At 44.6% G+C, this 24,083-nt stretch overlaps 1 protein-coding gene across 1 annotated transcript in view; it reads right to left on the reverse strand.

The window, feature by feature from the left end:
- The window catches only part of MTURN (maturin, neural progenitor differentiation regulator homolog), a 32,063-nt gene extending 25,658 nt beyond the window's left edge, over positions 1-6,405 (reverse strand). Inside the window, exon 1 of the mRNA XM_063452285.1 lies at positions 5,828-6,405. Coding sequence (XP_063308355.1) covers positions 5,828-5,989 — 162 coding nt within the window. The 5' untranslated portion in view covers positions 5,990-6,405. The remainder of the gene's footprint in view (positions 1-5,827) is intronic.
- Between the last annotated feature and the right edge of the window lie 17,678 nt (positions 6,406-24,083).

A 24,083-nucleotide genomic window follows, 5' to 3' on the forward strand; every position in this document is an offset into this window, starting at 1 on the left:
TGTCACCAATCACTGGAGCAGATGGTGGGCTGTGGGGTACAAGTCTATTCAGCCACAGAGTTAGTGATGTGTGTATATTGATCATCACCATATGAAATGTAATTGAGTTCAATGTTAGAGAACATCAGGTGCTGGTACTAGGGATAAGTGGCTCTGAGTAGTAGTTAATGTCATCAAATGCTTGAGTGATCAGCAAATAACTGGCCTGCACTGCAGCATTCACAAACCATTAAATGGTTAAATGCTTACCACAAATTTGCCTTTTCCAGCTGCTTTACAAAAACTGGTTGCGCAGCCATTTTTAAAACGGCAAACATTAAGGAAGCAGAGTAACATTTGTGATGGGGAACAGTCCGTAGTAAGCATGAAGATTAGAAACCAAATTTACAGAATAACTATTTTTAGAGTAGGTCATTATTATACATCTCAGCAGTAAATTATTTGGGTGCTGTGCCAAACAGACAGTGTTTTTGTGCTCACAGTTTTTTCAGTAAGTGTGAAAGGGGCTTGTTTACATTCTTCCTCAGAATAAAATGTCAGAGTGCTAAATTCATGTACTTTCACTCAATGCTTAGGCTTTAGACTTTTTAGGATAAGTGACAGCCCATCACCGGATAAGCAGGTTCTGAACTTTCTAATAATTGCACATCAAGTCCTTTCAGTATGGCTTATGTTTACAGTTAGAACTAGTATGTGAATGCAGTGGCCGCAGTCAAAATGGTCAAGTTACAAGCCATCTACAGGTTTTACAGACTTTCAGGAAAGCAAGAGATCAGGTTGACATGTTCCATTGTTAAATGTGGCAGACATGCTTTTTAAGTGTCACATTCCCATACGGACATAAGACCCCTGGGTTAACAGTAAAGGTGCACTTAGTTAGCGCCCGCCCTATTAAGGGTTAGAGGGACACTATCGCCAGAACAATTACAGCTGCCTGCCATATATACGAGTGGGTACAGGGCTGAGAGCCGCACTCCCAGCATAGTCATATCCCAGGATTGGGGGAGCATAAGAGATTTTCTAAGTGTATCTGAGGAGTGCTTATAAAAAGATGTGATGAGCCTATGCCTGCATGCCAACAGAGACACCACTGCATGCCAGTTGTGGCCCAAGTGCCATAGGTTTGCCATCACTGCCCTATAGCATGAACAAAGTGAGTGTGTGTCTATTTGTGATTGTGTCTGTGTTCTCTCCAATCACATGGGAAAAGCATTTTTACTTACCTTTTTTTCCACGCCATGCTGGTGACGCCGCGGCTGGCCCTTACCTCCATGGCTGAGATCATCAATCTTGACAATCTCAGCCAATCCAATGAGTCCCCATAGGAAAGCATTGGGAGACTATTGCGCATGCACAGCAAAATGCCTCATAGAGATATAGTGAACATTAATGTAGGTTCTGCACATTGTGAAGCACTGACCCAGGAAGACCTATAGAAGCCAACTGAGTGACTGTCGCTAGAGGTGTCACCAGGCAGCAAAGTAAACACTGCCTTTTGTCTGAAAAGTCAGTGTTTACATTGAAAAGTGTTCAGGGACAGGATATAGACTTCAGAACAACTACATTAAGCTGTACTGGTTCTGGTGACTATAGTGTCCCTTTAAGAATTGTATTGTTGGCATTTATTTCTCTGGCTCCTAATTTTTCGAGCTGGCTCCTAGATTCCAAGCAAATTTGTCAAGCCCTGATTAACACATAGAAGACACTGGCATGCGCACACACACAGAGGACACACTCACTGACAGACACACACTCCCACTGATTTGACATACACATTCTATTATTTTGTTATTATTTTTATTTCAGTCCACCCAGTCCCGCTGCCTTTGAGAGAGCTGGAGTGGAGCCTTTCCCTGGTGTCCAGTTAGGATCTTTCTCCTGAGGTCCAGGGTGAGACTTGTGTACTCTTCTGCTTTTCCAGCACTGCTCACTTGCATGCTGTTTAGTGATGGCGGGTCCCAAATGACATCATAACCTGGCATCACCGCAGGGCACTCAAAGGAAAAGAACTGTAAGATTATGAAGATTAGAACTCCCTCCACCTCTATTCTCCACCCAGACACTGTATTTGGGCAGAGTAGGCACCTGTTGTTCGGGTAAGATTGATTGCAGTTATTGTCTCCCAATGCTGTGCAATGAAATATTGGGATAAAGGAACACAAACATGTATTCCTGACACTATAGCGTTAAAACCACCATCTAGCCGCCCTGCCCCCCGTAAATATAGTTAAATATAAATTTTGTTCCAGTCTGCTGCTGCTGGTTCTGCCCCTGATCTGCCTGCTTAGCTGCCATCATCAGAAGTGATCCTTTCAGCCAATCACAGTACTTTCACATAGGAAAGCATTGGATTGGCTGAGACTACCAAGGAGGCAGATCAGGGGCAGAGCCAGCAAAAGTAAAGCACAGCCGTGGCAAATCAGCAGCTCACCATAGAGCTGCAATGAATCAATGCATCTCTATGAGTAAAGTTCAGTGTCTCCATGCAGAGGGTGGAGACACTGAATTTTAGTCACACTGTGCAGTACTGCCACAGGAAGCACCTGTAGTAGCCATATGAGGAGTGACTAGTGGAGGTATAGATAGGCTGTAATCAGTGGTGTATTTTGTATCTGTGCTGCCCTAGGCATGATGGAACTCGGGCAACCCCAAATATAAATTTCCCCCACCCCTTCCTGTCAAGGCCACACCTCTTCCTGTTAGAAGTAACAGACACTTTGACTGACAGACACACTCTCAGATACACTCACACACACACACACTGACTTGACACAATCACTGAGACACCCACTCACTGACTGACAACCATCCACTGACAGACACAAACAATCACTCAGACACACAGGCTCCCACACACACACACACAGAGAAACATTCCTCGTGGCAAATACAGCACTGGCTGTAATTACTCAATTTTCTCTGAAAAAAAAAATAGTGTTTTACAGCAAAAAGCTTGAAGGGAATGATTATACTCACAAGGACAAATACTATAGTGTCCCTTTAAGAACACCAATATTTTTTTCGGTGCCATTTTCATTTGTTTTACTGTTTAAAGTAATATGTGAAGTCTTAAATTAAAAGGGAAGTTTCTGTTCTATTATATTTGAAATAAGGAAGGGTGGATAACAAATACATTTGTCAATGTTTGCTTAGTGCTAAGAAAATTGTATTTTTTTCATAAAAAGTAAAAGGGTGCCAATACTGTCGGCCACATCTCTATTGAGTGGATTGAGCACCTTGTGTCAAATGAATCATTGCAGCAAAGATTTGGTGAAAAATTTGTATATGCCATAAATTGGCCTTCCAGGGAAAAGGTCATTCATGACCTTGTAACACATGATTTTACCTTAGTCCTTCCAATCACCAGCTCTGTTACTCGAGGAAGTAAGGTCTGAGAGCATGACATGCTGCGCTTGCGCAGAACTTTTTAAATCCAAAACCGACCGCTGCAGCACGCCAACTTATATCTGGCTTAGAACCGGCAACAACTGCAAAATTTCAAATATCTCATTACTTCTCACTAGACATATAAATAACTGAATATAGCATGCCCAGGTCATGGAATGGAATAAAAATCCACACCTTCCCTGAGAAACTACCGAATATGTGGAACTTATGCATCCAGCCATGAAGACTAGCTCCATTAGTGACATTGACTAGAATGTATCAGGGAACTCCTGGCACTATAACCACTACAGAAGACTGTAGCAGTTATGGTGCTTGGAGTGTTCGTTTAAGACAATTTAAGTCCCCCTCCCCCACCCAAAAATTTTTATTCCAATTCACCTCTTAGCCTGTATTCTGAAAACCAGTTATCAACTCACCACTAGGTAGTAATACACGAGACCTGGCAACCAATGACGGCGTGCTAGATATTAGTGATTCTGAGCTTTCCTGTGGGTTACCATGGAAATATCTGACTCACTGACCATATAAACCTGCTGGAGGTGCAAGATCACAGACTTCTCCCACAAGACCAGCAGGTATCATAATGACTCCATTCTCCCACTCTGGTCAATAGTAAAACCTTTATTAATAACTTTTTTTTTATATTAAATATTTGTACGTATAAATGTACACACCATTGAAAACATCCAAACGAACATACAAAATACACAGGCTGTCCACAAATATACACAGCACCACAATACCGCAAACAGCATAGCACTAACGAAAAGTTGCTTACCTCTGCCGTAAAGATAAAGCTGTATCTGAATAAACCTGGTTGGGTCAGTACTACTGGCTAGCATGGCTATGGTTCTTTGTGATTTGTAATGTCCACATGCACACATAGTAGTTATGCGGTTTTGTAAAATAATGTACTTTAGCAAATTAATGTGTTGACTGAAATTACATTTTTACACTAGCCCTACACCCACATGTATACATACACTCTGCATGTAAGGTTAACATTCCATAATAGGATGCTAATAATGCATGAATAGCAATCCATAATGCAGGGCTGCACGTGATCATCTATAATCTACTATTCATAAATCTGATTATGCAACCAGGGATCTGTAGGTAACATTGGTGTCACTATTTTCAAACACAATCCACACTTCTACTGCTATTTTATGGTGTGTATTTAACACAAGCGCTAATCTAAACCTTTCTGTAAATAAAGGAAATATTGGTATAAATATTCTGTGTTATTCAGACTTCCTTTAGCGCACTGCTGATATGCATGTTGGCATGCAGGTGCTTCAATCTATTTGCAGGTCATGCTAACGATTATATATTAAACTGTGAAGGAAAATGTAAATTTTAGGCTATATATATATATATATATATATATATATATATATATATATATATATATATATATATATATATATATGTGTAGAAAAATATTCCTATTCTGTTATTTTTACATCTTTGCTATTTTGGCTTACAATTTGATTAATGCAGTACAGCTCACTCTCAGGATAAGTGGATAACCAGTTTTATGCTGACTTCTACTGATGCCTTGGGTACAAGTTAGCATTGTCACCCACTTTTAGGTTCATTGATAATTTAAAAAAACACCACCACCACCACCACCACTATTTTAGATGTAAAAGCAAAATATTAAAAATATATTTAAGTGATTTCAAATTGTGTATTAGTGCTTTTTAAGAATGGATCCTTTTGTTCTTTTTGCTCAGTTAGAATATATATATTTTAAAAAAATAATGTAAACACAGTAAAAATAAAAATCCACAAATATTTCACAGCTTGGTACCACTGGCAACTATAGGGCAGGGTGGAACCAAGACAGGGCCCCGTTTATCTGTAGTGCACATGAACACATGGGTATGACAGTGATGCCAGTACCAAGGCCTGTATTGCTTCCACCAGGGGTGAACAAAGAGTATGTGCTCTACTTTTGAAGAACTAAAACTCCCATAAGGCTCTGCAACACTGGCTGTCATAACATGCAGAGATTTGATGTTCTATAAGAGCTGGAGACCAGCCTTTGTGGCCATCCCTGCCACCAGCACGGAGAGGGCCATCTCTGGCACTCCACCAGGTGTGGACTACAGTTCCCACGAGGCTCTGCCAGGCTGCTGGGGGTACCAGAGGCCATCCCTCACTGGCACTGGGTATGAAGGTGGGTGACCATAATGGAGGCCGGTTTGCATGCTCTCAGGGCCCTATTAACCCTCTTGGCACCCAGGGGCCCCATCACCACACCCACCCAGCTCGTATTGGTACCATCACCACCTCACCCCACCAGGCTCCCAGGGGCCGCATCATCACCCCATCCGGCTCCCAGGGGCCCCATTATCCCCCTCCCGGCTCCCCATTATCCCCTTCCCGGCTCCCATCATCCCCCATCACTCACAAAGCTGTCCCCGCAGCCGTTGTCCGGACACAGCACGTAGAAGGACACCCCGGGGTCGGCGTAGAAATCCATCCTGCGCTCGGTCTCCTCGGTGGCGATCAGGTCGAAGGGGGTGTTGGAGCACCACTTGTCCGCCACGTCCGCCAGCTGCTGGAAATCCATGTCTGCGGGCGGCGGCGGCCCCCTGTGTCGGCGATCCCCCCCGGTCCCTGAGATGTGGGGCGGCTGGCTGGCTGCTCGGTGCCGGGCTAGGTGTGCATTGTTTACATGCTGCTCATGGAGGCTGTGACACAGGCAGGCAGACTGAGAGAGAGGGAGGGAGGAGAGGGAAGGAAGGCCACACAGGGTCTGCAGTGGATGCTCGGGGTTATTGTTCGCCTCACTCACTGGCCGCCCCGGGTTGGGCTGTTCCTGCTGCTGCTGCTGCTACTGCTGTGACGCAGACAATGCAGTTCGGTGACGTCACGGCAGGACCAGCCTCGCCAGCCAGCGAGTTGTCAGGTCCCGTGACGTCACAAAGGCGGTGCCCGACCCCAGCAGCACTCTTGGGTCTCCAGCCAGAATGGGGGATGGCGCCAGTGCTGGCTCACTGCAGTGTCTGCACCCTCCCCCCTCACTGGCTGTCACTGGCAGTGTGCACACAATGAAGCCAGGGTCTGACCTGCCATGATTTTATAGGGATGTATATCAGATGAGGATGGACATACTATCTATGACACTACAAGCCTTAGCAACTTATATATTGCAAAGACCCCTTAAAGGACCACTATAGGCACCCAGACCACTTCAGTTTAATGAGGTGGTCTGGGTGCCTGGTCCAGCTAGGATTAACCCTTTTTTTTTTTTATAAACAGTTTATATTTGGGGTAATCCAGCCTCTAGTCTCTGTCTCATTGACAGCCGCTAGAGGGCTTCTCACTGTGAAAATCATTGTGAATGCTTTCCTATGGACTGGCTGAATGCGCGTGTGGCTCATGCTGCGCATGCACATTCAGCCGAAGAGAAGGAGGAGAGCTCCCCGCCCGGCGCTGGAGAAAGAGGTAAGTTTAACCCCTTCCTCTCCCCAGAGCCCGGCGGGAGGGGGACCCTGAGGGTGGGGGCACCCTCAGGGCACTATAGTGCCAGGAAAACGAGTATGTGGTCCTTTAAGGTGATGTGAAGGCCAGGCCTGGGGTACAGCAGATATACAAATGTTAAAGAGACATCTAAATGAAGTTGTTATGGTGCCAATAGGCCCCTGGCGCACTCTTACCTGAACGGGATAAACCTTTCTCAAACGCTTGATCTGTTATTCAGCGGCGCCTCTGTCTGAGATTTAGAAACTGGGTGCCACCTGGGGGGGACCTACAGCTTGGCACTGGAGGCACACTTTGAGGTCAAGCCGCTCGAGAATAGTTTAACCCCTTAAGGTAAGAGTGTGCCCGTAGGCCTCCTGGCACCATAACAACTTTTCTTATATCTTTTGACTGAGTTCTAACACAGCAATTGTAGTTCATGGAGGACGCTATCTTTATGAAAAACAACACTTTATAGGATTACTCCCAGCCCGCTGTAGTGATTGTGGTGCCAGGAGTGCCCTGGCACCAGCCCAGGATAAGTGTTCAAACGACTTGGAAATTGTTTGACAAGTTACCTGGGGTCCACTGGGCACCAGTCGCCTTCTCCTGTGCCTCCATAAGCTCCTGCAGAGGCTGAGCTGTATTTAGAATTAGGGAGTTATGAGAAAGGAGTATAGCTAAGGGTGCAGTAATCTGCAAAACATTCATGAGATACCTACCATATGCATCTACTGAGCATATGGCAAAAACATTCCTTTTGCTTTCAGCTATTAGTTGTGAAAAATGGTGAAATGAAAATATGACAGCATATGTTGCTTGGGTTTTCACTCCTTTGACACATTTTGCCATAAATTGGCACGTACATGAGACAAAGCAGTTGCTACCTATTATGTATATTGTCTGCCTGTGTTGGAATTTCATTAAAAAAACCCTCGTAGCTCAATAAGCATTTTATAAAATGCCCAAATAGATTTAATCCTTAAAGTGCAGCTGTCATGATAAATATGACTCCTGGCGAACAGCAATTACATAAGTAACTACTTTCACGTATTGTCTAGCATAGTACTCAACACTTACTTACCTAAGCAAGCCTATTAATGTTTTGCCTATTCTCCCTGACCCACCCATGTAATATCTCTCTACCTTACGCTTAATAGATACTAATCTATCGTGAATGATCTTGACAAACCGCATACTAACTATAAAATTGTGCAATTACTAACATACCCTTACTGTTATAATTGTTTGGAAAAAGCATGTGGATTGCCGTCGGGGTACCCCATGCGCGTTGTTTTCTCAAATGCACTACAAAAATAAAGAATAAAAAAAAAAAATATGACTCCTGGGTTCAGTAAAAAGTAAATTGTCAGGAGCACAAAGTGAATTTCACATTTTACGCAAAACAGGTCAATTGAAATCATAGCCTCTGCATGCAGACACTGAACTTTCCTCATAGAGATTCATTGATTCAATTCATCTCTGAGGAGATGCTGATTGGCCAGGGCTGTATTTGAATCATGCTGGCTCTGCCCCTGATCTGCCTCCTTGTCAGTCTCAGCCAATCCTATGGGGAAGCATTGTGATTGGATCAGGTCATCACTTCTGATGATGTCAGCAGACAGCTTGTTTTTCTGAGGCAAACAGCATGCAGAGTTACAGCTTAAGGCTTGAACACCGTAAGATTTGGCTATATTTATGGAGGCATGAGGGGCTAGATGGTGGTTTTAACACTATAGGGTCAGGAATACATGTTTGTGTTCCTGACCCTATAGTGACCCTTTAAGCTGTTTTGGCCAAAAAGTTTAAATCACTTTGAATTCCCTAATATTCACACTAACACACCTTGATTTCATAAAGCTTATGAAATTGGGACCTCTGTTTGTGTCACATAAAGGATAACATTTTGTCTATATAAATACCATAGCCCAAGAATATACATTTTACCACATGACAGGAGGCTTCATGTTTTGCATAACTTTTTACTGAACTCCATCAGCACAGATCATAACAAGAACAATAAACCAGAAAAAAAGATAACATGCATATAAAACCCTGCCAGCCTAAGCACCTCCTCTTTCTTTGCTGCTCCTGCTGTGCACAGGTCAACTATTTTGTCTTTGTGACTTACTTTATTGATTGATTTGATTGTTTTCCTTCTATTTTATCTAGTCCTCCACCTGTCTTAACTTTTATCCCCCCTTTTTTTTTGCAGGTACTGTCCTTCCTTGATCTTACGAATACTGCGAGATTCATGGCGGCCATCATGGTCTGCATTTCAGAAAACAATCACGCAATCTGGAACTCCCCTACACTTTAGGACCTATTTCTATGCCTATCTGGACTACTTTTCAAGGTACCTTCATACAAGTATATGTTATCTATTCTGTTATACCAACATGTAAACTTACAGTACAAGGAATATAAGGATGGATGCCCTATCTATCTATCTATCTATCTATCTATCTATCTATCTATCTATCTATCTATCTATCTATCTATCTATCTATCTATCTATCTATCTATCTATCTATCTATCTATCTATCTATCTATCTATCTATCTATCTGAAATATTGTGTGTAAGGATTCATTGCTGCCATAAAGAAATATTGTGCCTTATCACTGTTATTGTAGGTGTCCCCTGTAGACACACCTCCTGGGGTGAGCCCTCAGTTACTCATATTGTATGTTCTGCTGATACAGACATTTCAGGGGTGAGCCCCTTTTCATAGTACCCTATCAGTCTGTTTCCAACTCCAATAGAATCATCTACAGACTATTTATTGCTGTCCACAGGGGTACAACTCTGAAACCCCCTTTTGTATTTTAGAGGGTGAGCACCTCTCACATTGGAACTTAGAAAGATAAACACACACAAGACACACACTATTGCCATTTCCGGTTGAGATCCAGTTGTACCAGGAGTCTGGCACCCTGTGTGCATTGGCATCTGTCCTTCTGCCACTGACGGTTTCTTCTTCCTATTTTTGTGGCGTGAGAGGCATGGTCAAAGAGGTGGACTTATGGTGCAGCATTCTGCAACACATTTTTTGAAATGCAAAAACGATAAAGATTTTTTTTTTATAACGTATTCTTTATTGTTTTCAAATAGTATAGGGATACAGAAAGGAAGCGGGGAGGGGGGTCAAAAGGGTTTGTTTGACATGACACAGTTAACTTCATTGCACTGCATAGTTTACATACGTAGGGTGTCGATCCAATACACATTATAACCTGTAGTGTGTTTTAACTGTTCGATTTGAACGAAGGTGTGTGTGGTAAGTTCCACTTAGGGGAATGATGTTGAACTAGTATTTGTTCCAGTATGTGTTAGTGTGTTGTATGTCCTTCGACTAGGTCCCGTTGATAGTGATATGTCAGAACCATGTATATGGTGTTCTCGCTTGGTTCTAGTTCAGTGGGAGACGTGATGTTCCATGTCTATATGAACTGGCTCTTGAAAGATACCTGTTTGAGGTGTCTCTCTCGTTTCACAAACGTATGTCGTTGTGCAAAGGTCTATGGGTCAGGTGCATGCTGTCACCTCCTATTCCAAGTTCGTAGCTGAGGGTTGGGAGGAGGGGGAAGGGGAAGGGAGAATAAGGGTAGAGAACCTGGTGAGGGTATTGGTCACGGTTCTGGTGTATACCGTCTTTGTCGGGGTCGTCTGAGGGTTGGGATTAGTCTAGGGTCATTGTAGTCGTGTGGTGTGATAGTGTAGCGTATTAGTGGAGAGCAGGCTCTCCTGCTCTTAGTGGTGGAGGTTGCGTGAGTCTTGACTTATGTTAGCCTCTTTTCGCATTAGGCTGAGTGGCTTGTGGAGTGGCTCCTGTTCGCTAAGTAGGTGCGCCACATCTCGGCAATGGTGGGGCTCAGTTTCCCAATTTTCAGTTGGTTCCACATGTGGAGTTCATAGTCCACTGTCGTTGACATCAAAGCCGTAATTTCCTGGATTGAGGGAAGAGTGGAGGTCTTCCAGTTTCTGGCTATAAGAGTAGAGACTGTACTCAATATGAGGTATATCATTTTTTTTGGTGGTTTGGGGATGGTATCAGGGAATGATCGTCAGAGGATTGTTTTCGGGTCGTGGGGCAGGGTACATTCTGTAGTTTCTTGTATCATGTTTTCCGTTGTTTTCCAAAGTTCGTTTACAGTGTTGCAGGTCCACCACATATGCAACATTGTGCCTCTATGCGAATTGCAACGCCAACAGACGTCTGTTGTTTCGGGGTACATGGTGCGTAAACGGGAGGGCACCAGGTACCACCTGTATAGTAGCTTGCGTGTCGTTTCGAGGTGGGTTGCACAGGAGGACAGACCCTCGTGTGCCGTGAAGATTCTCTTCCATTCTCGTGGGGAGATTATTTCTTGGAGGTCTTCCTGCCAGTCGTTCATGAATTTCCAAGTGTCTTCTGTTTTGGGGTTTGCTAGGCTGTCATAGCATATGGATAGCGCTTTTTTCGGGGGTGATGCTGACATGCATTGCATTTCGAACCTCGTCACTGTGGTTCGTAGCGTCTGTCTTCTGTCATAGACCAAGTTGTCTTGCAGCAGGGCTTTTAATTGTATGTAAGCAAATGTGTAGGTCAACGGGAGCATAAACTCAGATTGAAGGTCTGGGAAGTGTTTCAGGCCGTCTGACGTGTAGAGGTGGTATATATGTGTGATGCCCTTCTCTTCCCATTTTTGGTGCGGAAATGTGCCATTACAGTGATGTAGAGTTTGGATTGGGGCAGCTAGTGCCCATGGGTGAGCCGAGCATAACTTTCCCCTGCAGTTGTCCCATGTGGATAGTAAGAGTTTGGTGGGGGGCAACATATCCATGGCTCTCATTCTTGCATGTTTGGGAGTCCATAGGGTGGAGGATAGGTTTTTGTTGGTACAGAATTGGTTTTCTATTTCTACCCATTGTGGAGGTGGAATCGATGTATGTGCGGTGATGACATTCGTGAGTAGAGCTGCGGAGTAGTATAGTTTTAGGTTAGGAAATCCCATTCCACCTTGTTTTATGTGTCTGAAGAGCAGGGCTTTAGGAACCCTGGGGTGTTTTCCACCCCAACAGAAACGCAGGAGGATTGCTTGCAGACTCATCAAGTAGCTCTGCGGGATCTTGATTTGCAGGGACCGGAAAAGATACAGTATTTTGGGAAGTATTGTCATTTTGATGGCAGCAATCTTACCGATCCATGATAGGAATAGGTTTTTCCAACTACTTAGTTGCTTTTCAATTTCCTTTAATAGTTTTGTATAGTTCGCTGTGAAAAGGTCAATGGGTTTGTTGGTTATTCTGATGTCTAGGAATGTGAGATGATCAGCTCTCCAGTCATAATTGTGGGCCGCTTTCAGGCCGTTTTCAGTGACTTTGGGTACATTGATGCACATCGCTTGTGTCTTGGTGATGTTAAGTCTGTAGTAGGATTGTTGGCTGTATGTGTGTAATTCTTTGTGTAATGATGGGAGAGAAATGAGTGGTTGGGTGAGTGTGAGTAATATGTCGTCCGCAAATAGATTGAGTTTGTACTCCTTTTGACCAAGTGGTACCCCGTGTATGTTGTTATTGTTGCGGACGGCTATTGCTAGGAGTTCTAGAGCTAGGACATATAGGAGGGGAGACAGGGGGCATCCTTGGCGGGTGCCGTTGGTTATCGGGAAGGGTTGAGAGCATAACCCTGAAGTCAGAACTGTCGCTGTGGGGTTGCTGTATAGGGCATGAATGACAGCCAGAAAGGGTGGTGGAAAGCCATATTGGGTCAGGGCTTCGTGCAGGAAGTGCCAGTTTAGGCGATCAAACGCCTTTTCGGCGTCTAGCGAGAGCATAATGCTCTCTTGTTTGGTCCGTTTTAGGAGGTGGTGTATGTCAAGGACCTTTCTGGTGTTTTCTGGGCCCTGTCTGCCTGCCACAAAGCCCACCTGGTCTGTATGGATAAGGGAGGGTAGTATTGTTTTGAGACGGTCGGCATGGATTTTTGCATAAAGCTTAGCGTCTGCATTTAGCAGCGAGATTGGCCTGAAGTTTTGGCATATGGTTGGGGGTTTCCCTGGTTTGGGTATTGTGATTACATGAGCCGACAAGAATTCAGTGGGGAAAGAGCTCTGTTTAGTAGCTTCATTGAAAAATTGGGTGAGAGGAGGGGCTAGCACCTCTTTGAATGCTTTGTAATATGTGTTAGTGTACCCATCCGGGCCTGGTGCTTTACCTCTGGGCATTGCATCTATATGGCGAAGCACTTCCTCTGTGGTGATTGGGGCAGTGAGTTGTGTTGCCTGGTGTGTGTTAATAGTGGGAAGTGCGAGTTTATTGAGGTAATTCCTTATGGACGCCGGTGTGGGTCGGGGGGAGTTAGGGTCGTCTTTCAGGTTATAGAGAGAGCTGTAGTAGTGGGCAAACTCATTACATATCTGAGCGGGCTGCATCACTTTTAGTCCGGATTGTGTATTTAGGAATTGAGTTCTTGATTGTGCTTGTTTATCCCTTAGCCTTAGCGCTAGTAGCTTCGTAGCCTTATTGCCCATCGAGTAGGATGTGGCCTTAAGTTTCTTTAATGCTGTAGTTGCTTTGCGGAGATGTATGTCGTTAATTTCATTTTGCGTGTTTTGTATTTGCTGTTGGAGTGTCTTCGTGGGGTTTGCTTGATTTGTTCTATGTAGGTCTTGAACTCTTTTGAGGAGTGTGAGCAATGTGGTGTTGGTAGTTTTCTTAATATATGCTGCTCTGCTTATCAGGGTACCTCGGATGACTGCTTTGTGGGCTAGCCACAGAGTGGTGGGAGTCGGGCCAGAAAGGCTATTGGTTGTGAAGTATAGAGTCATTTCGGTCTTCATTTTTTCTAGGAAGGAGGGATCGTTAAGGAGGTGCTCGTTTAGTCTCCATGGGCTACGGTTTTTAAATGGATATGTATCTGCGAGTATTAATGATACTGGATTATGGTCCGATATCGTGGATGTTTCTATGTCACATGTCTTTATTTGCTGCAGGTGCACGTTGCGTAGGAGAAACCCGTCTATCCGGGAGTAGGTATTATGGACTTGGGAGTAATGGGTATATTCGTTCTCGTTAGGGTGTAGGGTTCTCCATACATCATAGAGACCGTGCGCTGACAGAAGCTTGTTTAGGGAATTGCAGTGTTTTTCTGCGTTTCGCTGAGTGTCGGGCTGTAGAATCCGCATTAGGGTCTAGGATGTGGTTAAAATCACCGCAGATGACCGTTGTGCCTGTTTGGAGCTTCTCTATCTTATCTAAGAGGAAGGCCAAATAGGCCTTCTGGTTGTCGTTTGGGGAGTAAGAGTTCACTATTGTATATGTGGCGTTGTTCAAAGTGCATATTAAAATGAGATATCTGCCCTTTGGGTCAGAGTCGATGGAGATTAGGTCAAAGTCTAGAGTGTGGCTCAGCAGAATCGTCACTCCTTTGCTTTTGTTCAGAGCAGTAGCGTGGTACTGGTGTGGGAAGTTTTTGAGACCTAGGATGGGTTTTGAGTCCTGTTTAAAGTGGGTCTCTTGCAAGCAGACAATGTCTGCGTGTGTGTTGTTGAGTTCTTTGAGGAGGGTATGTCGCTTGGTGGGCGAATTCAGACCCCTGACGTTGTGGGTAATTATCTTCATTTTTCGTGGGAGTTGTATGCTGTGTATGTGCCTACTATCAGTTGGTTGTATGTTGTGGATGTTTGTCGTAGTGGTAGGAGGGGAGGCGGTTCTGTCCTGTAGGGTCGGGGGGCCTATCGGTGTGTCTGGTGTGGGAGACTGTGTGGGTCAGTCAGAGGGTGTCCGTGGTGTAGCGGATGGTGTTTGCAACCAGGTGTACAATATAACATTCAAAATTAAAAATCAACTTAAGAAAATCAAACAAACAAGCAATGAACAAATAAAGTATCATACAATGGTGAATTTAGAGGTATGTGCCTTGACTATGGCACTTCCTAAGTGGGGGTGTTGTGATCGGTTCGGGGCAAGTAGAGGCCCAACATGCGGGCCCAACATGAGTCGGGTGCACCTCGCCCATGTATGTGGGTAACATGCTGCAGATGGAACGATCAGCTTCTTTATGGGCAGTATAGGGCCTGCTCAGTAGCGGCATGTGACCTTAGGGGTCGGTAGTCGGTGGGGAGTAGGGAAGAGTATTAGGTAAGGCCCTATAAGTTTCCGCACTTAATGCCACTCCCGTCTCCAGAGGGAGGTTCTCAGGGGCACATTATCAGGGTGTTAGTAAGCAATTATTAGTGCGTTCTTATCGTAATATAACCAAATATATAACAGGTAAGTAACATATTAAACATGTTTAGAACTTGCTGTATCACGCTGTACGTGCTCATTCGTCTCTCGGAGAAGTGCGTCTCGTCTTCTGAGGTCGCCATTCCTCGGGTAGAGGTTTTCCGGGGTTCTTGGGGTCCGGCTGCGTATTCCGGGTCATACCCCATTGTTGCAGGAGGTCCATACCTTCTGCTGGTGTGGTCGCCGAGATGAGTTTTCCCCCTTTCGATATGAGTAGTTTGGTTGGGTAACCCCAGCGGTAAGGTACATGATGGTGTCTCAGCGTGTCTGCTATGGTTTTAAAGGCCCGCCTGCGGCGTAGTGTCTCTGCCGATAAGTCCATGAACATGAGGATGTCTTTGAATTGAGTGGGTAAGTCACGTTTGGTACGGTGTGCCCGTAGTATTTGATCTTTTACGTGGTAGTAATGTAGTCTCATGAGGACATCTCTCGGAGTGGTAGGAGGCAGATGTTGTGGCTTGGGGAGTCTGTGAATGCGGTCCAGTAAGAACATGTCTGCGGGGATATCTGGAAGTAATGCTTGGAAGAACTCCACGGCGTATGCCGTTAAGTTTTGCGGTGCAACATCTTCAGGGACTCCCCTTAACCGTACATTGTTGCGTCGTGACCTGTCCTCTGCATCAGCTAGTTTGGTCTCTTGTCTATAGAGCTGTTCCTCAATTTTGCTAAGGCGTGTGTCAGTATTGTTTTGTGCTCCTGTGAGGTTTTCTACATTACTCTCTAGGTGGGAGGCTCGAGCTTCCAGATCTCTGAGGCCTTTCCTGATGTCATTTAGGGCTTCTGTAACAGTAGCTTGCATTTTGGTAACTGCTGCATCCAGCATGGATTGTAAGAGATTCTGGGTCAGAGGGCAGTCATCTTGTTTACTCACAGTATGGTCGCACACAGTATCGTGGTCCTGGTCGGCGCCATCTTGGGCCTGTGGATCGACGGCTTTATGCTGTGGCGTTCTGGCCGCAAAGAAGGCTGATTTTTCTTTTGCCTCCGTGTGTTTCTTCGTCCTGTGTTGGGACATCGTTCCAGCGTTTTGGGTCGGGTGATTCACCTGGAAAAACGTGTTTTAGACGCTTTTTGGAGCCCGTGGTAGCGGAGCTCACTTAATGTGCGTCCATCTCGCTCGATGTCCGGCCACGCCCCCCCAAAACGATAAAGATTTTAACTTGAAAAAAATACATATTATACAAATTTCAAATGCATTAAAGTTGTATTGATGCCTGGAGTATCCCTTTAAGCTATAGCGGCTATCTTACTTTCATATTTTACTTTCTAAATTTTTAGGCATTCTAATTTTATTCACTCTTACAATTAACTCGTGATTTTCAGGTAATTTTTCACTTATATTTTTCAAAAGTAATGAGCTACTATATCAACATGCAAGGGAGCTTTTGGTTAATATGTATTAATTTACCATCTTTATCTACTAACTATTATAGTTCTATATCTGTTAATTATTGGTTTATAATATTTTGATATATTGTGCCTTTGACAAATGGTGATATAGATGAATACAATGCATGGGACATGGCACATATCAATTTAAACAAACAAATAACTGATCATAGCTATGTTGCATGTAAGTAAGGCAGCCTGTGATTAAAGGAATAAGTATGTCTCATTATATGCTACTGGACTCAGACAAAATAGGTACTTGGGATGGTTTGTTACTGTCACACACTTGATTATTTCAAGCAAATTACCTAGTGGGAAAGACAAGTCAGATTAAATCATGGTTAGATACTCACAGTTCAAAATGCATTTGTTTTTGTTGGTTAATGGAAAGATCTGAACCTCCAGCTCACTGAAATGAAAAGTCTTTAACACTTTTCCTGAAAAATATCCTATATAGATCTTTTGTGGAATAAAAGAGGGTTCGACTGCCTAACTTTTTTTCCTGCTCAACCTCACTCACGTCAGCCATTAGGAAATCTCCCCCCACTGGAGTCCTCAAGGCTCAGTTCTTGTCTCTCTTTTAATCTCTATTTTTATCACATCTCTTTGGAACCTTATTGTCTGTATTGCCCCGCTATAGTCTGTAATGAATGCTGCCGCCAGTCTGATTTTCCTCTCTAGTCGGTCCTCTCACACCTCACCCCTTTGTCAGTTCTTACATTGGCTTCCTGTATCCTATAGGAGTCAATTCAAAGTACTAACCCATACATATAAAGCACTGACCAATTCTAGCCCCTCTTATCTCTTCACAGATCAATAGGTAAGTCCCTTCTCGTTCTCTCCACTCTGCCTGTGACCTTCTCCTGTCTGCTGCTCGAACCCGTACAGCCAACACATGCTTGCAGGACTTCTAGCGGGCAGCTCCCTTTCAACAGCCTGCCTACCGCCATCAGACTCTCCCCAAGTCTTTGTCAGGATCGGGACAGGGATCCAACACGCAGAGTACAAACAGTAGCCAGATACGTATACCGGACCTTAGAATGGCCGGACTAACGTAAGTAGTACAGTATAGAATGGTCAAAGACAAGCCGAGGTCGAGGGTAACAGAAGACAGGTAAGCGAGAGACAAGCCGAATCAAGGGTAACAGAGATAAGCAGAGTAAGGTAAACAAGCCGGGTCAAAACCAAAAGGGATAATAGAATACACAAGCACTGAGTGACTAGAACAAGCTAGAACCACGACAGGGCAATGAGCTAATGAAAGAAGCTCTGTTAAATACCCTGTTCAGAGCAGTAACCACGCCTCCAAGGCGTCCTGATTGGTCCTGCAGCAATTGACTGACAGGTTGTTCCGGGGGAGTGTCCTGATGACTACTTCCTGCCTAGATGCTGTAAAAGGCAGTCACTCCCTCGCGGCCGGCCTAGCATGACCGGATAGACCGCGGGGAAGGGAGCCATCAGACCGTCTGGATGGAGGAACAGCTAAGTCTCTACCTCTTTCGGAGGTAGAGACCACAGGTACCCTGACAGTACCCCCCCTCTCAGATACGCCCACCGGGCGGAATGAACCGGGACGAGATGGGAAGCATGAACATCCTCCTGAGGTACCCAACTCCTCTCCTCAGGACCATATCCCTTCCAATCAACCAGATATTGTACTCTCCCCCGGGAGATTCGAGAATCAATAATAGAGTTAACCTCATACTCCTCCTGACCCTCCACCTGAACGGAGCGAGGAGGGGCTATTGTGGAGGAAAATCTGTTACATATGAGTGGTTTCAGCAATGAAACGTGAAACGAGTTCGGGATGCGTAAGGTATTAGGAAGAGCTAAATGATACGCAACTGGATTGATACGGGTCAGCACCCTGTAGGGTCCAATATAACGAGGAGCGAACTTCATGGAGGGCACTTTTAAACGGATGTTCCTCGTGCTCAGCCATACCCTATCACCTGGAACAAAGACCGGAGCCGCCCTTCTACGTTTATCAGCGTGTTTCTTGACCAACATAGAGTTGTGCACAAGGATTTGTCGAGTTTGATCCCACAACTTCCTCAAATTGGCAACATGAACATCAACCGACGGCACCCCCTGGGAAGGGGAATCCGAAGGAAGAATAGACGGATGAAAACCATAATTCATGAAGAAGGGGCTTGAATGAGTAGAATCGCAAACGAGATTGTTGTGTGCAAACTCCGCCCAAGGAATCAAACCGACCCAATCATCCTGGTGTTCAGAAACAAAGCATCGTAAATATTGTTCAATTTTCTGGTTGGTACGTTCAGCAGCTCCGTTAGACTGAGGATGATAGGCAGAAGAAAAGTTTAATTTAATACCAAGTTGAGAGCCGAAGGACCTCCAAAAGCGGGAAACAAATTGGGAGCCTCTGTCCGATACAATTTGAGAGGGTATCCCATGTAGGCGAAAAATCTCCTTAGCGAATATCTCTGCCAATTCGGGAGAAGACGGGAGTTTAGGCAGGGGAATGAAGTGTGCCATCTTAGTAAACCTGTCAACCACGGTGAGGATAACAGTCTGTCTTTTAGAGATAGGTAGATCGACAATAAAGTCCATGGCCAAACAGGACCATGGTTTTTCTGGAACCTCCAAGGGGTGCAGGAATCCACATGGAAGCGTATGGGGTTGTTTGGTTTTAGTATAAACTTCACATGCAGCGATGAACTCCTCAATATCCCTCCGTAAAGCAGGCCACCAGAAGTCCTTAGAGATCAACGCGTAAGTTTTGCGAATACCAGGATGTCCCGCCATCTTGCTATTATGTAAACACTGTAAAAGTTCCAGTTGAAGATCAGGAGGAACGAAATGACGGCCCGCAGGAGTCTGTTTAGGTGCTAGATGTTGCAACTTAATGATCTCGGCCAGTAATGGAGAATGAATCCTGAGATTCGTATTAGCAATGATATTGCATCTCGGAACTATAGAAGAAAGAACTGGTTCAGGTACAGTAGAAGGTTCATATTGGCGAGATAATGCATCGGCTTTAGAGTTTTTAGAACCAGGTCTGTAAGTCAGTACATAATTGAAGTGAGTCAGGAATAAGGACCAACGAGCTTGTCTAGAGGATAAGCGCTTAGCCTCCCCAATATAGGACAAGTTTTTGTGGTCCGTCAAAATCGTAATAGGGTGTAGGGTCCCCTCCAACAAATGTCTCCACTCCTTTAAGGCTTTAATGACTGCTAACAGTTCCCTTTCCCCGATGTCATATCTGCTCTCAGGCCCAGAAAATTTCTTAGAGAAAAAACCACAAGGGTGTAACGGTTTATCCACCCCTAACCTTTGAGACAGAACAGCCCCAACTGCTGTCTCAGAGGCATCGACCTCGAGCAAGAAAGGCAGAGTCGTATCAGGATGGACTAGAATGGGAGCCGAGGCAAAAAGTTCCTTGAGAGTCTTGAAAGCACCAAGAGCTTCCTTAGACCAGAACTTAGTATCAGCCCCTTGTTTGGTCATATTGGTAATAGGCGCAATGATAGAGGAGTATCCTTTAATGAAGCGCCTATAGTAGTTGGAAAAAACAATAAACCTTTGGATAGCCTTGAGTCCTTTGGGCAAGGGCCAGTCTAAAATAGATTGGAGTTTTACAGGATCCATTTTAAAACCCTCCCCAGAAATCACGTATCCAAGAAAGTCTACCTGAGACTGATCAAAACTGCACTTTTCCAATTTGCAATATAGACCATGTTGCAGCAGCTTGTGTAATACCTTTCTGACCTGTCTATGGTGAGTCTCAATCTCCTTAGAGTGTATTAGTATGTCGTCCAGGTAAACAATAACACAATCATGCTGAAACTCCCTAAGTACCTCATTAATCAAATCTTGAAATACTGCAGGAGCATTGCATAGTCCAAATGGCATAACAGTGTATTCGTAATGGCCATACCGGGTATTGAATGCCGTCATCCACTCGTGACCTTGCTGGATTCTCACCAAATTGTAAGCCCCTCTGAGATCTAACTTGGTGAAGATTTTGGAGCCCTTAAGACGATCAAATAACTCGGTAATCAGTGGGATAGGATAGGCATTTCTGACAGTTATTTTATTCAAGCCTCGGTAATCGATACAAGGTCTCAGCGTGCCATCCTTCTTCTTAATGAAAAAGAACCCAGCCCCGGCCGGAGAAGAAGACCTCCTGATGAATCCCTTTTCTAAATTCTCCCGAATATACTCCTCTAGAACCGAGTTTTCCTGAACAGACAAAGGATATACATGGCCCCTCGGAGGCATAGTGCCGGGTAGAAGCTTAATCTTACAGTCAAATGACCTGTGTGGAGGCAAAGAATCGGCATTCTTCTTGTCAAACACTGCCCTTAAGTCTAGGTAAAGGTCTGGTATTTGTCTTTCTGTGGACTGAGTAGGATTCTCCGGTATGTTAATATTAGCTAATGGAGAAACCTTGCACAAACACCGATCCTGGCAGCCCTGGCCCCACGAGAGTATCTCTCCTAACTCCCAATCGATAATAGGGTTATGTTTTTTCAACCATGGGTACCCCAGAACTATGGGAACGGAAGGAGACGAAATGAGCAGAAGAGATAAATTCTCCACGTGTAGGATACCAACATTTAAATCAATGGGTATGGTCTCACGAAAGATAACAGGGTCTAGTAGTGGTCTACCATCTATGGCCTCAACGGCCAAAGGTGTCTCCCTTAGCTGGGATGGAAAATTGTTCTTACTAGCAAAGGCTTGGTCGATAAAATTCTCAGCAGCACCGGAATCTATCAATGCCATAGCCCTTACTACTTCCTTCCCCCAAGTTAAGGAAACTGGTAGCAGAAGCCTGTGATCTTTATAATTAGGAGTAGAGGACAAAATAGAAACACCCAAGGCCTGTCCTCTAGAGAGACTTAGGTGCGAGCGTTTCCCGGGCGGTTAGAACAGTTCGAGAGTAAATGACCCTTGGCTCCACAATACATACACAAACCCTCTCTTCTCCTGTGCTGTCTTTCCTCCTCAGAGAGGCGGGTATACCCTATCTGCATAGGTTCAGTAAGCAAAGATATCGTGGAGTCAGGACTTGGAAAAGCGGGAGCTAACCTAAAAGAAGGTCTCTGGTTCCTCTCTCAAGTGTTCTGTCTCTCTCTTAGACGTTCATCTATACGAGAGATGAACGAAATTAAATCCTCTAAATTCTCAGGGAGTTCTCTGGTAGCAACCTCATCAAGGATTACATCAGATAGGCCATTCAAAAATACATCCATATACGCCTGCTCATTCCACTTGATTTCTGCCGCCAGAGACCTGAACTCTAGTGCATAATCCACCAGTGTTCGGTTCTCCTGTCTCAGGCGCAACAGTAATCTGGCTGCATTAACCTTTCTACCTGGAGGGTCAAATGTTCTTCTAAAAGCAGCTACAAATGCGTTATAGTTATAAACTAATGGGTTATCGTTCTCCCATAGTGGGTTGGCCCATCTCAGAGCTTTCTCAATGAGTAGGGTGATAATAAATCCTACTTTTGCCCTATCTGTAGGATAAGAGCGAGGTTGCAATTCAAAGTGGATACTAATTTGGTTTAAAAAACCACGACACTTCTCAGGAGCCCCACCATAGCGTACTGGGGGGGTAATGCGAGAAGAAGCACCCACTGTGGCTACCTCTAGACCTGAACAGACAGGAGAAACAGGGGTATTACGTATCTCCTCTGGTGGGTTATTGGCACAAGCTAATAGAGCCTGTAGCGCAAGCGCCATCTGATCCATTCTGTGATCCATGGCTTCAAACCTAGGATCAGGAGCAGCCAGCTGACTGTTTGTACTTGCAGGATCCATTGGCCCTGTCGTAATGTCAGGATCGGGACAGGGATCCAACACGCAGAGTACAAACAGTAGCCAGATACGTATACCGGACCTTAGAATGGCCGGACTAACGTAAGTAGTACAGTATAGAATGGTCAAAGACAAGCCGAGGTCGAGGGTAACAGAAGACAGGTAAGCGAGAGACAAGCCGAATCAAGGGTAACAGAGATAAGCAGAGTAAGGTAAACAAGCCGGGTCAAAACCAAAAGGGATAATAGAATACACAAGCACTGAGTGACTAGAACAAGCTAGAACCACGACAGGGCAATGAGCTAATGAAAGAAGCTCTGTTAAATACCCTGTTCAGAGGAGTAACCACGCCTCCAAGGCGTCCTGATTGGTCCTGCAGCAATTGACTGACAGGTTGTTCCGGGGGAGTGTCCTGATGACTACTTCCTGCCTAGATGCTGTAAAAGGCAGTCACTCCCTCGCGGCCGGCCTAGCATGACCGGATAGACCGCGGGGAAGGGAGCCATCAGACCGTCTGGATGGAGGAACAGCTAAGTCTCTACCTCTTTCGGAGGTAGAGACCACAGGTACCCTGACAGTCTTCAATCGTTTATGAAGTGCCTTAAAACCCATCTTTTTAGGAAAGCTTATGGCCTCCCAGAGTAACCTCTATCTCCCATACCTGTCTCTTGCTCTCTCATAAAGGGCAGCACTCTACTCTCTCCTCCAGCTCTGCTTCACTCCCACCTATTTTGATTGCTATTCCCTGTCCTATTGTGTTTTACACCCCAGCTCCTAAAGACTGTAAGCTCGTTTGATCAGGGTCCTCTTCAACCTCTCGTTCCTGTAAGTTTCTTGTAATTGTCCTATTTATAGCTAAATCCCCTCTCTTATAATATTGTAAAGCGCTACGGAATCTGTTGGCGCTATATAAATGGCAATAATAATAATAATGACACACAACAAGACATATCAGCACATACTATTCAGAAATCACATCGTTGTGACATAGTATCGAGTTGTACATAGATTGCGATAAACTTACAATTACTTCGCTTGGAACCAGTTGCAATTATTCGTAAATAATAGTATAAAGAAGAAGAAGAGAGAACGAGGAAGAAAGAGAGAGCATAGATATGGTGTTGATAGAGTAGTGAAGAGATAGTTTAGCGTCATCCAGAGGACCCGAGTAAGAGATGGAGAGGGGGCAGGCTCTCGGGATGCATCCCGCCGATGGCAACTTAGCCCAAGTCCTCACATCCTGTGAGATGATCGTGCTGCAGATCTGTGGCTACTTCCAAGTAAAGTTTCCATTTCCAGGTGGAGTGTCAATTTCCAGGTGGAGTGTCAATTGGAGGGAATTTTACTTCAATGGAATTGATTACTTTTTTTTTCTCTTTCAATCGGTTATGTAACCTGTCCTCGGTGAAATGAGTCCACACCTCTTTTGCATCCGCTAAAGCCGGTTTGATTACAAATTGGTGTTGGTACATGGATTCGTAGGTCCAATTCGAAATGATGATAATATTGATAAAGTGGTTTAGTTTTGGCATTTTTTTGGATTTCCAGTGTTTTGCAATAAGTAGGTTAGCGGAAATAAGTGTGTGGTACATGAGTGTCAGATGTGCTCTGCGTAACCTCTTGGGCAATAAAAATAACAAACACGTCTCTGGAGATGTGGTGAATGGGATTGGCAGCAAATCTGATACAAGTTTTGCTACCTTGGTCCAAAACGGCCTGATGAGGTGACATGTCCACCATGCGTGGAACATTG

Source organism: Pelobates fuscus, chromosome 4 (genome assembly GCF_036172605.1).
Source record: "Pelobates fuscus isolate aPelFus1 chromosome 4, aPelFus1.pri, whole genome shotgun sequence".
In the NCBI taxonomy this organism is placed as follows: domain Eukaryota; kingdom Metazoa; phylum Chordata; class Amphibia; order Anura; family Pelobatidae; genus Pelobates; species Pelobates fuscus.